At 52.6% G+C, this 15,151-nt stretch overlaps 1 protein-coding gene across 3 annotated transcripts in view; it reads right to left on the reverse strand.

Moving 5' to 3' along the window:
- Positions 1-15,151, reverse strand: part of TLN1 (talin 1) — a 32,413-nt gene continuing 17,262 nt past the window's right edge. For 2 of the 3 annotated variants that reach the window (XM_069476566.1, XM_069476565.1), the window contains 34 exons: positions 14,900-15,034; positions 14,623-14,751; positions 14,348-14,450; positions 13,968-14,176; positions 13,472-13,591; positions 13,062-13,259; positions 12,718-12,857; positions 12,454-12,547; positions 12,263-12,352; positions 12,034-12,156; positions 10,725-10,868; positions 10,144-10,305; positions 9,758-9,898; positions 9,482-9,663; positions 9,141-9,273; positions 8,820-8,921; positions 8,563-8,733; positions 8,325-8,474; positions 8,115-8,216; positions 7,916-8,035; positions 7,013-7,159; positions 6,698-6,864; positions 6,350-6,533; positions 6,135-6,260; positions 5,920-6,036; positions 3,382-3,567; positions 3,154-3,261; positions 2,533-2,638; positions 2,232-2,356; positions 1,995-2,120; positions 1,801-1,863; positions 1,507-1,689; positions 1,223-1,351; positions 460-1,099 (listed from right to left, as the gene is read on the reverse strand). In XM_069476566.1, coding sequence (XP_069332667.1) covers positions 974-1,099; positions 1,223-1,351; positions 1,507-1,689; positions 1,801-1,863; positions 1,995-2,120; positions 2,232-2,356; positions 2,533-2,638; positions 3,154-3,261; positions 3,382-3,567; positions 5,920-6,036; positions 6,135-6,260; positions 6,350-6,533; positions 6,698-6,864; positions 7,013-7,159; positions 7,916-8,035; positions 8,115-8,216; positions 8,325-8,474; positions 8,563-8,733; positions 8,820-8,921; positions 9,141-9,273; positions 9,482-9,663; positions 9,758-9,898; positions 10,144-10,305; positions 10,725-10,868; positions 12,034-12,156; positions 12,263-12,352; positions 12,454-12,547; positions 12,718-12,857; positions 13,062-13,259; positions 13,472-13,591; positions 13,968-14,176; positions 14,348-14,450; positions 14,623-14,751; positions 14,900-15,034 — 4,641 coding nt within the window. In that variant the 3' untranslated portion in view covers positions 460-973. Of the gene's footprint in view, positions 1,100-1,222; positions 1,352-1,506; positions 1,690-1,800; positions 1,864-1,994; positions 2,121-2,231; positions 2,357-2,532; positions 2,639-3,153; positions 3,262-3,381; positions 3,568-5,919; positions 6,037-6,134; positions 6,261-6,349; positions 6,534-6,697; positions 6,865-7,012; positions 7,160-7,915; positions 8,036-8,114; positions 8,217-8,324; positions 8,475-8,562; positions 8,734-8,819; positions 8,922-9,140; positions 9,274-9,481; positions 9,664-9,757; positions 9,899-10,143; positions 10,306-10,724; positions 10,869-12,033; positions 12,157-12,262; positions 12,353-12,453; positions 12,548-12,717; positions 12,858-13,061; positions 13,260-13,471; positions 13,592-13,967; positions 14,177-14,347; positions 14,451-14,622; positions 14,752-14,899; positions 15,035-15,151 lie in introns of all 3 variants that reach the window. The other variant, XM_069476567.1, reaches the window with a different exon arrangement.

Here is a 15,151-nt window from a genome sequence, read left to right on the forward strand (position 1 = left end):
TTCCTCCCAGTGCTGTCCTATACAGGAGGCAGCCTCAGGTTGGATTTTTTGCTTGCTAAAGGCTTCAACCAATTCTGTGGCCATGGTTCTCTTAGGTTCAGACACGTATTTTACGGGCTTATTATTTTTAGTAAAGCTGCTTTTGAAAATTTGAATTTGGCCAGGGACTGGATTTGTTCACCTACTCTCAGTAGTTATGAAGAACAGAGTGTCCTGGTAGCCACAAAGAGTTGTGGCAGCTGCTGTCCCAGCAGCAGAAAATGACACTTGGTGAGGCTTAGGTGCTGGCCAGAGAGGTGGGGGACACCAGGAATACAACTTCTCAGGCACAGCTTCCCAACTAGGGTGACTTTAGGGATCTGGGTACAAGGAGAAGGAAGGGACCTCAGGGGGCAGACTGCTAGTCTCCCCCTCTCCCATTTCAAGCCAGATTAAGCTGGGTGACAGGACTCAATCCCACTCTCTCCCCCACTGCCCTGGGAGGATTCTCCCATCTTCTCATGAAGCCAGGCAGAGGTTGTAGGCAGAATCACCTTTATTGGAGGATGACCTGTTTGGGGCTTACAACCCTGCAGCCCCCATAAGTAGCTGGGGATGGGGGTAAATAGTATCAAAAAAGGATGCATAGAGCTGTTGAGGCTGTGGGGACTGGCTGGAAGCTGCTGGCAGGGTGGAGTGGGCTGGGCCCTGGCAGGTTCAGATTGAGGTACAGCAGCGTTAATAATACTCTTGGAGCGTTAATACTCTGGGGATGGGCAGGCACTTAGGGGGCCCTAGGGCATGAAGGCACTTGGAGGGAGCTGGGGAGCGGATGGGGGATGTGCAGTGGGACTGGGCAGGGCCAGGCCCGGGGTTTGGCAGGCACTTTGGGGAGTGCTGGGGTTGGGCAGGTTGGGCTCTGACAGCCCAGAAGGCTTTGGTAGTGGCAGGCACAGTCTCTGGGTTGGGTCTGTGTTAAACAGAAGCGGTTTCCCTAGTGCTCATCTCGCAGCTCTGAAGGCAGGAACTTGTACTGTTGCTGCCGGATCTGGGCCAGCTTCTTCCGTGCCTCTTCCAGCTCTCGCTCCTTCCGAAGCATCTCCTCCTGTGCTGCGATGATCTGAGGGACGCAGATCAGGGACTCAGTTCAGTATGTTCATTAGGGGCAGAGGGTGGTTGGGGCCAGCACAGGCGAGACAGCCCTCCTGACAGTGTCCCTCAGAGTGTGTGGGCAGAAGCTCACCTGGGCAATGCCCCCGACCATCTTCTCCTTCACCACCACCGTCTCATTCTCCTGGTCTTCAAAGGCTGCTGCCTTCTGTGCCGCTTTCACCAGGTTATCTGAGGCTCGCTTCACTGCATTGCCAGCAGCCTGGGCGAGAAAAAGCAGCGTGAGTTGAGAACTCAGGTGGGATCCCAGTGGAGGGGGAGAGTCCCTCCACTCCTTCATAGAAACGTTTTATTTTGGGGGTGACAGTTTAAAGCAGTGCAGCCCAAAGGACAATGGGATGGGTCAGGGTTCCTCACCTGAAGCCGTTTCATTGCCTCAGAGTCCTGGTCAGCCTTGACCTTGCAGGCCACAAGGAGCTGGGCTGTGGAGGCGGCTACCTGCTTGGCTGATGAGATGAGCTTCTCCTGGCTGGCATGGCCTTGTACAGCTGCATTGGCTGCCTCACACAGATTGTTGGTGGCTGCAGCCACCATCCGGGCCTGAAACAAGGAGAGTTAGATTAAAATATACCTCCTGCCCTGGTCTATCCCCGCTCTAGCCTTCTCAGGTCTCTCAAACTCAGAGAGACCTATTGGGTCTTGTACACTCACAGCAGAAATGAGGCCCTGGGACCACTGCCCGTCGTCCAGTGCATTGGCTGGAATGGCGCCCACCTGTGGAGGAAGGCGGAGAGCCTGCTGAGATCTGTGCTCTCCTCACTTCAAAGCCTCTCAGGCCACCAATGTGGGCATGCACAACAAAGCTGCCACCCTGTCCCCATTCTTTTAGGTATTTAAGTACTTACCTTCCCTTGGGCCACCAGTTCTCTCTGGGCAGCTGATGCAGCCTTTACCAGCGCACTGGTGGCCGCTGCAATGGACTTGGCAGCTTCCAGTATCTGCTCCTCAAAGTTCAAGGACTCATCTGCCTCCTGTAATAAAGAAACAAATGCAGCAGAGAGAGATGCAAAGTCAGAGAGGGGGCTGAAGGCAGAGACATCCTGCCATTATGAGGGTGGAGGAAGGGAGCGGGCAGGACTGACCTTGGGCTTGGCCCGGGGCTTCAGCTGCTCTAGCTTTTTGGCTGCAGCCTCAATGGCAGCTGCAGCTCCCAGGAGCTCATTCTCAGCAATGACTGTGGGGTCCTCCGGGTCCACCCATTCTGTTCCTGATGGGTTGAAGGGGGAAGAAAGAGGCTAAGGCAGAGCAAGGAGGTACTGTCACCAGGCCTCAGTACCTGTGGGGGACTACGGGCAGAGGCTAGCTCAGAGCTGTCCAACAGGAAGCAGAGATCGTACCATGACAGGGGTTTTCCTGCCCTCCCTGCCCCTGGTCACTCCTCACCCTTCATGGCCTCAGCGGCCTGGATGAGCTCAGTGACTGAACCAGCCACACGCTTTGAGTGTCCTGTCAATTGCTGCTTCAGTTCTGGGCTTGGCTTCTGCAGGGTCTGGGGAAGAGGGGGTCAGGGGACAAAGAGCATCACATCTTAGGGTCTACCCTGATCTATAAACAGGGCAAACCATGGCCCCCCGCCCCCCATCCCTGGAGCATTCCACACTACAGCCCGCAAACACCACGCTGCCTATCCAAATACACTCCATGCATCACACTGCACACACGAAGATGGTGGGGCTGCATCACTCACCGGCTGACAAGGAGCAAGGAGGATGATGAAATGAGAAGAAAGAAGAGATGACAAAGGCAGAGAAGGGGGTGGTCAGGTGGGAAGAGAGGAGAAGAGAAAAAGAGGAAGAAGAGTAGTTGAGTGGGAGTACCAAAGACAGTAAGAATGGTGGGGCCCCAGAGAAAGGGAGACTTGGAAGCAAGAACAGATTTGGGCAATAGATGGTGGGTAGGGAGGATATTGGAGCAAAAAATGAGAGAGCAGGGTCTGAGGCTTGTGGGAAGAGGCCCGTGTATTCAGGGAGGCTGGTATGAGGAGCTGGCAACTCCCTCCCTTACCAGCAGCACATGGTCCAGAAGTTCCAGGTAGCCATTGGCACATTCCCGGCCATAGTGCAGGGCTCGAAGCCGCACCTCAGGGGCCACTTCCGGGTGGTAAGCTGCTTCCTGTCCCCCAGAGTAATATGTTAGCTTTAGGATCCCAAAGAGCTCCAGGACCTCCAAATCCCTACAGTTTCTCCCATACCAGGTTCTTCCCCAAAGCTGCTTCACTACCAGGATTTCTACCTTGCAAGCTCGAAGCATATCTGCGATAGCACGACGGCTCAGATTGGCTGTGGCAATGACATCTTCCTGGCGACAGGAATTGCCAGCAGCAACAGCCTTGGCTGTTGCCATGGTGATACCCTTGGTCATTCGGATGAAATCTTCTGGGGTAGAGGTCTTGGCAGGTGGCTCTGGGGAACAGAAGACCTGTGGGGGCAGGACAAGAAGAAAGATTCGACAGTGACTGAGACTGTAAGGCAGTGTAGTACCCTGCACCTGTGTGGTCTGGTTCATTCGTCCACATGTTCATTCAACGAGCATTCCCGGAGTACTTATTGTAGGTCAAGTCCTTGCAGAGGTTCATGCCTCACAGCTAATATAACAAAAGGCAGCTGGTCATCATTTCTGACTAAAATGATTGGGGAGAGTTTGTTTGTTTGAAATTAAAGAAGTAGCTTTTGGCTGGGTTTTCATTCCTGAAATAGAAGACTTGCAGGGGTGAGTGGCAAAGGTGGGTCTCAAGAGATGTAGAAAACAGGAGGGCATTTTTAGGTAAATGGCAGGACATGAATAACCAAGATGTCAGTGGGAGAATATCAAGGAATGTTCCAGAATATAAGAATGGTGGAGAAAAGGTTGTTGGGGCTGTGACTATCAAACTGAGGAACTTGGAATTTTACGTAATATATAGAAGTCATAAAAATATTTTGATGTATGTGTTTAATCCACACATGGTCATTAAAGATCAGCTAGGTGGTGGATTCTGTGCGAGGTGCTAGGGATGCGAAGGGGAACACGGTAGGTAACGTTCTTGTTCTCATGGAGCTTACATTCTAATTTTGGAAACAGGCGATAAATCAGTAAACAAGTAGCAAAGCTAACGACTATGTTTTGTGTTACAGGGAAATAAAGAAAGTGCTGTGATGAGGAATAAAGGAGTGCCTATTTCAGATAGCTGGTCAGGGAAGGCCTCTCTGAGGAGGTGACAATTTAAGCTGAAGCCTGGAGAACTAGAGGAAGGAGCAAGATGTTCAAAAAGCTGGAGAAAAGCAAGTGGAAGCGCCTGCAGCAGGCAAGAGCTTGGCATGTCCTCAGCACTGGCAGAGTCCAGTGGGACGGGGCACAGCAAGAAGAGTGGGATAAGATGAGACTGGAGGAGTTGGCAGGGGCCATCACTGACAGGCTTTAAGCAGTGAAGTAACATAATCTAATTCATATTTTCAAAAGATAATTCTGGCTTACTGTGTAGAAAGGATGGATTAGAGGGGGCAAGTGTTGAAGCACAGAGATCAGAGAGAGACTGTTGCATAAATCCACATAAGGACTGGTGACGCATTGGACAAGGCAGTGGTGACGGGAGAAGGGGAGGAGAGAATGAAATCTAGTTGAAGGGAGCGCTAACAAGACTTGCTGATGGGCTTAGATGTGGGGAGTAAGAGAAAGAGAGAAGTCTAAGACAGTGAAGCTGGGTTTCTGGCTTTAGGACCTGAGTTACTAAAGGTGCCATTTACTGAGCTGAGGAAGACCAGGAAGGACCAGGTTTGGGAGGCAGAAAGTCAAACTGGAGAGTTTCAGTTTGGACATCTCCAAGTAGAGGTGAAAACAGAACATCAGAAATATGAATTTAGAAATTAGAAAGATGAGTAGGAGAGAGGAGAGCAGTATAGACTGAAAGCAGTGACACCCGTCAGGAAACTGGTACAGGGGCCAGAGTGTGGGAGAGCCCCTGGGAGTGTGACCCAGAGTGCTGACGGTGGGACTGCGGAGGGAGCAGGAGAGGAAGAGAGGAGGGGGAAGGGGAGCTGAAAGGACTTGGCAGCAGCCTGGACATGGTGAAGAAGACAGCGAAGTCAGAGATGACTGAGGGGGGCTCTTCGTGACCGGCAGGTTGTTACCCCCATTAACAGGAAGTACCATGTCACCTGCATCTAGGTGGTGATGTCAACCAGGCAGTTGAAAAGAACTAACCTCGGAACTGGAAGTCAACTTTTGGAGAATAATAATGAAAGTGGTTAAACTTGCCAGAGAAGAGAACAGTTTAGAAAGGCGGCTGCCTGTACGATTCTGGGAAGGCCTCTACGTTTCCTAGGCTGAAGGTGATTCAGTGATGACTGCTGAAGAGACGTTCCAGAAGCAAGAGAAAAGCCAGTGTCAAAGCCAAAGGAATGCAATTTGGACTCCTGTGGTGAAAGAAAAAGTAAAGCCAAAGGAAGAAAGGATTTCAAAGACAGGCTTGCTAACAGAGTCAAATGCTTTAGAAATTCTGAAGAGGATGAAGGCCAAGAAGAGGCCACTGAATGTGGGAACTAAGAGGCCACTGGTGACTACAGAGAGTGGGAGGAAGCTGGTGAAAGCAGACAGGTGTCCAATGCTAAGGAGTAAACAGGTGAGGGAGGGAAAGACAAGGGTGTGGCTCACTTAAGAAGTCGGGCCGTGAGACAGAAGAGTGTGTAACTGTTTATGTTTCTGTGAACATACGTGAGGCACAGGTTCAGGTTCACAGTCTACCACCATCCCTCTCTCTGACTCTAGTCCCTGATGCCCTAGACTTGCGCTCACCGCCAGTTCCTGCCGTATGTGTTCTGTGGTTGCCTCCAGGGCCCGCGTGCCTTTGGTGGCCTCATCTTCTACAGCCTTCACTGTCTTGAGCAATGATGTCACGTTGGTCACCATCACCTGGGGGCATCAGGGGAGTGGGGAGGGGATCATTTTAAGGAACAAGAGGAAGCACATTAATGTGCCTCCCTCCTCATGGTGTTCTCATTCCCTCCAACCTTGGCGGAGTTCTTGAGCTGCCACACAGCAGGGTCATCCCCAACTTTGCCAGCTGCAGCCTTCGTGGCACTGATGAGGTCTCCCAGGGCCTTCGCTACATCTTTCACTGCATTGATCAGCACCACCTGCGGGGGGAGAGGTGGCACTGGTCTGTGGGAGGAGGAAGGGGAACAGGAAGTGGTTCTGGCCAGAATTAGGGATGTCAGGTAGATACCTGGGTCTCAGGGTCCTCGGATCCCAGGCTGGCTGCACCCAGCTTGACCACATCAGCAAGGCGGGTGATGGTGGCCACAGAGGACTGGGCAGCCTGCGCCAACTTCTCCTGGCTGCCAGCTGCATTCTGTACCAGGACCTTGGTGTCCTCCACCAGCACCTTTGCAGTCTTCAGAATGCCTTCCCTGAGGGAGGGCCCAGCCTAGTCAGCTCTCCTCAAATCCCCCCAGTCCCTCCAGGCTGTCCAAGGCTCCTAATCCAGTCTTCTCCAAACGAGCTAATGATATCCTGCCTCTTCTGCCCCATGCACCAACCTGCCTGCTGCCATCAGGCCCGGTTCCTGCCTTACCGGTGGTCAGCAAACGTTTCAGCGCCCTCGCGATTGAGCGTGCCAGCAGTAGCAAACATGATGGTGGTGTCGAGGTCAGCAATGATACCAGACACAGCACTGGCTGCCGTGATGCAGGCCTGGGTGCCACGATTCCCAGCCTGGAGCGCAGCCAGGACATGGGAGACCTGGGGTAGGGAAAGTCACATGGTGCCATGTGGAAGGGAAAGGTCACCTATGCCTTGGAGGAGGAACAAGAGGAGAGGGCTGGAGGAGGAGGGCAAAGATTGCAGGTTGGGGAGCTAGTCCCACAGTCTGCAGGGATGAGAGAGTCACCTTCTCAGAGACTCTCCGGGCACACTCTATGAGCTCCTTCTTGGTGTAGGCATCACTGGGGCTGCACTGCAGGGCTCCTGCCTTGGTGACCAGAGCAGAACAGCCGTGGCCCAGCTCCTGTACCCGGTGCTTGATATGGGCACCTATCTGTAAGCAGAGGGAAAGAGAGATGGATTTTACAAGTGGCACTCAGGGCACCTCCATTGTGTTTGGAGAAGTCACTAAGGGTGTAGAAAAAACATGCATAACAGACTAAAAGTTGTGAAAGTTCCCAGCATATAGACTTTTCCAGTTTCATATCCTTTAGGCAGGAGGTCACCTCCTACACATGGTAAATAATAGCATGTAGGCACCAACTGGTGAGGACTGTGAAAAGCACAGTGAGGAGGAGGGAGAGAAGCACTTTATGCTTGGGTATTTGAATCAGAAGACCATGGATTACAATTTGGCCCATATGGGGTTGTGGAGAGTTTTGGGTTTGGGGATTAGCTGTGTCCAGCTAAGATCCAATTACCTGCTTTCTTGAAAAGCCAGGAGCTTAGGGAAAGAAGAGCTTCATGGGTTTGCAACAAGAAAGAACAAGGGAATACAGACTTGCAGCATAGCAGAGAAGGAGCCAAAGCCCTGGATGAGGGTCAGCAGAGGCCAGAGAGGCAGAACTGGGAATTCTTGAGATTCTGAGCTGTCCCCTTTATCCCTGTGACTGAAGGCTTTGATCCTGTATCCCCACGGAGCACCCTGATTACTCTTTAGTGGAGTGGTCCTGAGGCTGTGTTCCCCTTTCTGTGAAAGACTAGAGGGTAAAGGTGGGACAGCCCCCGAGGCTGACATGAGAGAACAGGGGGCATACCACTGGGATTTCCTGGGAGGGCAGGGGCGGGTCAGAGCTGCCGCCATGTTTACCTCTTCATTTTCAGCTGCCACAGCTGCAGGCTTGGCCTGTGAGGCCAGGCGGCCATAGTCACTGGTCAGCTGGTTAGCGAGAGGGCCCAGCTCCTCAGGGCTGGTGTTTGACTTGGTTACCTGATGATAATAGAAGAAGTGAAGTTATGTTCCATCTCAGCTCTCCAAGGGCAGTCCTCTGAAAATCTCCCAAACTCACCATCTCCTGAACGGTGACTGCAATGGCCTTGGCTGTCCGCACCATAGTTGTTTGGTAATCCACGAAGGAACCTTCTGGTTCACCCATTGGTCCTTCATCTAGCTGAGGGGGAGGATAGGGAAGAGGCAAGACTGTTAGGATCTCTGCCTATGTGCTTGGGCTCCTGGCCCAGGGCAGCCTCAGTGACTACAGGTACCCCAAGACTCTAACCTGGTTGATGGCCTGGGTGATGGAGTCCACCATGCCACCAACGACCCCAGCAGCACTGGCTGCCTCGTTGAGGGTTGTTGTCAGGTCCTCTACAGCCTCTGTCATCATCTGCACAGCCTCCTCCAGGGCTTCTTGGGTGTGAGCTGCTTGCTGTGGGGCAGAGTGAGTGAATGGAGCTGTTGTTCCTGCTTATCCAGCCTCTTACTAGTAGCGGCCCCTCACTCCCAACCCTCAGTACCTTTGGGTTACCACCAGCCTCCTTGGCAGTGTACAGCAACTGCAGGGCAGACTCGGCCAATGTTTTAGTCTGGTCCAGGAGTGCCATCTGCTGCGGGTGGCTCAGGGTCTTAGAGGCAGCACCCACTGCAGCCAGGGTGAGCGGCTCAAAGTACTGGGCCATCTGGGACACCTGAGGCAAGGGGTTGAAATGGGGGTCAGGTCCCCTCTCTCACCCTGCCCCCTGGGACTCCCCATGTGTCTCCCTCCCTTAGGTACCTTGTGTCCTAGCTGGGAGGCTTCAGCCCGGGCAGCACTGGCGAGCGGCTCAATGAGATGGGAGATCTCCTGTACTGCGGTGAGCATCTGAGTGTGCAAGGCCTGGGAAGGAAGTGGACATTGGGATCTGATTGTGACCTGCAATAGGACCCTCTGGTTGAACAGATCCCACTCTTCCTTCCAAACTGAACTCCCTAACTCTCCTTGGCACGTCCCAGCCCTCTGATGTGCCTATGAAGCCCATCCCCTGACCCCCACCTTCCTTGAGTCTGACATCTCTCTTCCCAGATACAACCTTTCATATAACCCTCTTTCCCTCACCTCTTTGGAGATTCCCTCACGGGGAGCAAGCTGCTGGCTGACTGCAGCAAGGGAAGCCTGGTCTAGGTCCCGCAGACAGCTGTTCAGAGCTGCAATGGCCGTCTCGCACTCTAGCTGCCCTGGAGCCTTGTCCCTGCAGACACATCACAGGCTCCAACACCAGGCTCCAACACCAGGCTCCAAACACATACACATATAGGCAACATCCCTTTAAGACAAGGCTAGTCTATCTCTCCCTTATATCCCCCAACACTGTCCCATCTGACTGCACCTAAGCGCCCACCCCTCCATTCTGCTACCACGCGTGGCCCCGGGCATACCAGGTCTCCACCCCTTAATACCTCATGCTTGTGATAAGCTTCTTGATGGAGTCTGAGACAGTACGGGAGTGGCCAGCCAGCACTGACCAGCGCGGGGGGTCCCGGGGATTGACTGCTAGGGCCCGGGCTGTCTGGATTAGTCCCCCAGCACTCTCCAACATTGTCTTGGCAGAGATCACAATTGGCTCCATGGCAGCCCGGCCCTGGGGAGAGGTGAGGAAGGGAGGTAGGTCTCACGACTCCACAGAGGATGAGGTGATAAGCTGGCCCATCAGTTCTCCCTTCACGTTGCCTCACCTCAGGGCTGATCTGGGCAGGAATGCTGGAGAACTCAGGATTGGATGCAAAGGCACTCAGATTGTCCACAGCCTCCAGTAGAGGGGCTGTCGCTGCTCGGCACTGGGCACGGTTCTCCTCTGTGAAGGCCCCGTCTAGCGCCTGGAAGTGACAGAAAGGCCCTCAGGACTCAGACTGCAGGTGTGGGAGGCACAGGAGGTGAAGCCCAGCTCTCTCTCCCAGGACTTGAAGGATGTGGGAGAGGCTGGTGATGATCAGTCTGGAGAGGAAAGGGCTTGGGCTCAGGAGGATGGGATTTGGCAGAAGTCCTCAGGGAGTAACTGAGGGACTGGGGGAGGGAAGATTGGACAGGTCAGGGAGATGCTGGGAATTCAAATGGTGGGAACCTTGATGGTCTTGACGAGATTGGCTGTGCTGTTGGCCACCTCCTTGGCTGATTGTACAAACTGGCGCTTGGCAGTAGGATTGGCGGTACGGGCAGAAGCCAGGCGGCAGCTGTTACACAGTGCAGAGGTATGTTTGGCCACAATAGTGGCTGCAGAGAGCACCTGAGGAGACATGGAAGAGCCATGATGAAGGTAGTGTACGCACCCAAGGAGGAGCCATTTTAGGGTTGGGGGATGGAGAGCAATACTCTTCGAAGTATAAATAGGAAAGACAAAGTCACCTGAAAAGTCAAGATTTAGGACACAGAGATACTCAAAGATGAACTCAGTGTGGGGGAAGGGGAGATGAAAGACAGACACACTAATGGAGCGTGGGCCACTGGCAGAGTAAGCTCAGACATCCATCATAGAGAAGTTATGACTGCAGTAACTGAAAGGATGATGAGACACACAGCAGGGGAAGATAGTTACCCAAAGAGAAGCTGCATGTGGAAGGTTAGAGATGGGTTCCTGCCCTCTTCCCACATGTCTCATCTCCCTCTTTCCCCATGTAGTCGATCCTCCCCGTTCCCTTGAGTTACCTGGGCTTGGGTACAGCCAGGCTCCCCCAAACTCTGACAGGCCATCTGAATTGCCTGGTTTGCTCGGGCAAACTGTGTGGGCTCCACCAGCCCTTGCTGTCCAGCTTGGCTATTGGGGTCAGAGACGCCAACCAGATATGCGGCCTGGGGAGAGAAAAGGGGGTGAGGAATAAAGATTGCAGGTGGAAAACGAATGGTGATAGCAGGGACAAAAGGGAGCGGGGTGAGTTTAGAGAACAGGGTTTATTTTCCAGAGTTGTACATGAGTGGAGGTATATTAACAAACTATATTTACACTAAAAATGGAAAAACAAAAAAATTCCCATTTTGTCAAATATTCAAGCATTTCAGGAGATTTAAAAAATAAAAACAAAGGAGTCATACAATAAGGGTTTGACCGGATTTCTATTTAGATGTGTGTGTGTACTGGGTCTCAGGGTGAAAGTGTGGCTTACTGTAGGTCTGAAAGCCATATACAAACACACACATACACATATGAGCAAAGCCTCTTTCAAAGACACAGTTCTAACACTATGAAGGTTGTTAGGCTAATTAACATTTACAGCACCTCCAAGCGTCAGAGATTTGGAAAGGATGGGTATAATTGTTACCAAAAAACCATTTTTGTGACTGAAAGACTATCATAATGTTTGATTCATACTTCAATTAAGACATGGTGGCTTTGCTTTTTCCTCTTTATCCTTTTCCAGAAATAAGTGAAAACAAGCAAACGAACAAACAACAGAGAGGTTTTAAAAAGTCATGCCATATAGAGAAGGGTACCCGATGTAACAAGGAACAAGGAGATTGAGCGAGTAGGATGGTAGGCTTTCAGGGAGAAACAGTTTGAGACTAATTCTCAAGCTAGCTTAACGATTCATATACCAAAGCAAAAGACTCTCAGAGCTAATAGGTTGTTTTATACTTCATAACGTAGAAAAGGGCAAAGATAAGTGATGACTCAAGTAATTGGAAATTTTGTCACTGATACTATTTTAACAAAGTAATAATTATGCAGAAAAAATGATTTGTATATGTTATTTAGTATATATCGAGATAGCCAGGGCTAAGAAGGCCTCATGGTTGGACAGTGTAATCATAACCAAACCCTGGGGTTCAGGGATTACAGAGATCAGAATTGTTGGAGCTCAATAATCGCTGACAAATATCTCCACTTCAGAAGGGGAGAAGAACCCAGTTGCCATAGAGTTGGCTTTGTAAACATAAACTTCTCGATTTATCTACATGCTAAGAGGGGATGGGGTAGGGAAAGCAGGGCTGTTTCAGGAACCCATCTCAGGAAAATAACCTGTGCAGCTGCCTCGGTGAAGCCACAGAGTGCCTTTGAGGCTGTGGCAATGGCCTCCCCAAACTCCGGCAGGTTTCCATTCTTGGCGTTCTGGGAGATGCCAGTCATGGCCTCCCCCAGCACCTAAAGAACAGAGGATAGCAGGAGAGTCAGAGCGTATCCTCAGAGTAGCATCTTGTTAGTTCCATCTTCCTGCCCTCTTCCCTCCTGGGTTCCTGGCTACACTTGCCTTTGAGTTCTCCATCACACTGTCCAGGCAGCCAAAGTAGGACATGTCATTGATGGGCTGGACTGGGTTCTCCAGGAGTTCCCGGACCGTCTGTGTACACAGAGGGTGACGTTGAGAGCCACAACACCTCCCTCAGCCCAAACCAGAACCCTTTCCTCAACCTTTACCCCACCAGCCGACCAAGTGCCTACCTCCAATTCCCGCAGGGCATTGTCACACTCTTTCTGGCCAGGTGCCTGCTGGGTGCACATGGTGATGAGCTGATTGATGCTGTCAGTCACCGCCCTGGGAGGGACAGAGACTTGGGTGAATAGGTCCTGAGTCCTTTGTACATGGGAAGTCTCCAGCTATTTACCTTTTGCCTATAACCGCTCCTAAGCCAGGACCTCTCATGAAATGCCTCTTCCCCAGTATCTCTCACACATTCTAGGGCTGGGCTTCCTAGCTCCACTCACCTGGCAGCTGCAGCCAGTTGACTCTTGAGGTTGGGGGCAGCAGGGTCTGTGGATAGGGCCTTGGCGGCCAGGAGAAGTTTGCTTGAAGACATGGAGATGCCCTTCAAGTTGGACACCACCTGGGCTCGGTCCTCTGGGCTCTGTTGAAGGTGAGAAGGTCAACACACTGTCCTGTCTTTTCTTATCTGTCTCTAAAAGGAATCTTCTTTCCCAGACACTCAAGTACTGCTATAGACTGGGGAGGGCAAGGAGCCAGGAGCAGGTTAGGACTCTGTGGTCACCCAGGCACCTCCTATCTAACCCTCAATGGGGTCCATGCAACCAGACCCTCTGCCTCTTCATACCGGAGCCTGTCCTGCCATCTCCACGCCAGCTTCCAGGAAGGTGCTGAAGTCCTGTCCAAATCGACCTGAGGCTCGAGCCAGGTCCTGTGGGGTTCCCCGAGAGGCCTGCACCAGTTCTGTGGCTGCCTGATTCAGCCCGGCAGCAGCTTCATTCAACCGGCTCTGAGCTTCTTGAAATGTCCCAGTGCTGGGAGGAAGCTGCACAGTCAGAGAGGAGGTCAGATGGAAGAATGGGGAATGACGAAAGGAAGATTTGGCAAAAGAGATCTGGGAGGGTGGGCAGATGGCCTGGGAGTAGTGAAAGGAGACAAATCTGGGAAGTGAGGCTCAAACGAGCAGACTACAGGTGAGAAGGATAGGCTTGGAGTTCTTTGACTCCTGTGTCCCTTCCAGCCCCCCAGTCTTCCTACCGAGTCACTCAGGAGTCGCTTGCTGGCATCTCCGACTGCTCTCAGGGCATTATCCACATCTCGCTGGCCAGGCAGGCAACTGACACAGCGGTTCAGTGCCTGGGTCACTGCTTTAGCTACCTGAGGTGGGAATGGAGATAGGGTTGCCAAAGGGAACAATTTAGGAGGTCCCCTCCACGCATGGGACATGGGAAGTAACTAGATCTACTGCCTCTGAAAGTGAAAGAGAAAAGGGAGTGTTTTGGGTGAACAGGCTGAGGGGTTAGGGTATCAAGTGACAGTGATTAAACTTCCCCAAGCTTGCTGTTTAGCTAGGCCCATGCCAGAGTCCAACTGAGACCTTCTACCAAGACTGAGGGAACCAGGGGTGGAATCCAGAGAGGTGCTCCCGAGAGCATATCTGAGAAGACGTCCCTCTGTTAGTGTGCATGAGAACCTGGGCCTTAGGAAGGGACCTGAGGGAGAGAAAGGGAGTGACCCCTTCCCAATGGCTGACCTGGGCAAGCCGCTGCTGGCTCTCAGGGTCCCCCGGATGGCCAGCTGCCTTTTTCGCCTCCTCGATGAGGCTGCTGGCCTTGTCCAGCACATCACTGGCTGTGTCGAGCACAATGGCCTGCACCGCAGGATCTGATGTCAGCGCAGCTACGCCCCTAGCGGCCTGAGCCAGTGACCGCAGCCCACCTGCCACTTCCCGAGCTGCGATACCTGGGGAGACAAGGAAGGGGAGGAGGGAAGGGAAAAGGTGCTTTCATTGCCAGGCCCTGATCCCAGTGGTTTCTTCTGTCAGCTGCATTTCCCCTCCTGGATGTCCCTCATTCATCCCCCCCTCCCCACCTCCCTCACCATACCCCCATTGCTGGCCCTCTGCCCACGTACCTGCATAATTCTCATTGCCCTGGGCAACCTCTCCCAGCAGCTGGGCGATGGCAGAGCTCACTGCTTTGGTGCTGTTGCCCAGGTCCTGGGCACACTTCTCCATCTAAGGATGAAGGGGGAAGACTTGGGCTCAGGGGAAGGAGATGATGAGGGGGAACTTGAGAAGGTACCTGGGGACAGCTGGCAGTTTAAAGGAAGGTTTGGGCAGGTCTAGAGCACAACTGGGAAGGAAGACTTTTGGATTTGAGTAAGAATGAGATCTTAAGAATACTTACTGTCTCCCCAGGCAAGGGTTTGAGCTTGCCCTCCCGGGCCGCTGCCTTCACTTCCTGCAGGTCTTTCTCCAGATTCTGTACCACGCTCAGTGCCGAATCCATCTCCAAAGGCCCACATGCTTCCTGGGCCTACGATAAGGGAAGCAGGGTGTAGAAGGTCCTGCTGTGTCTTACCAATGCCTCCACTTACACAATCATCCCTGTTTGCGGTGATTCTGCACAGATTCCCCACCATCCCGGGACTCCACCCTCATCTTCCAAAGCCAGAGCCGCATACCTTCTGGGCGGCAGTACGGAGTTCAGCCAGTGCGGTGCCGAGGTTCTTGGCACACTGACTCAGCTGCATGGCCGAAGCCTGGTCCTGAATTGTTGGCACTGAGGCCTTAGCAGCTGCCACCATCTTCCCACCTGGCTGTTGGGGAATAGGCAGGCAGATGAAGTGTGCCACCCTCCCTTTGGGCTCAGATACAGGGAGGGACAATGGTCAGGACATGGTGGGCATTGGGGCTTGGCACTGGGACAGAGACTA

Source organism: Eulemur rufifrons, chromosome 7, assembly GCF_041146395.1.
Source record: "Eulemur rufifrons isolate Redbay chromosome 7, OSU_ERuf_1, whole genome shotgun sequence".
NCBI classification, from domain to species: domain Eukaryota; kingdom Metazoa; phylum Chordata; class Mammalia; order Primates; family Lemuridae; genus Eulemur; species Eulemur rufifrons.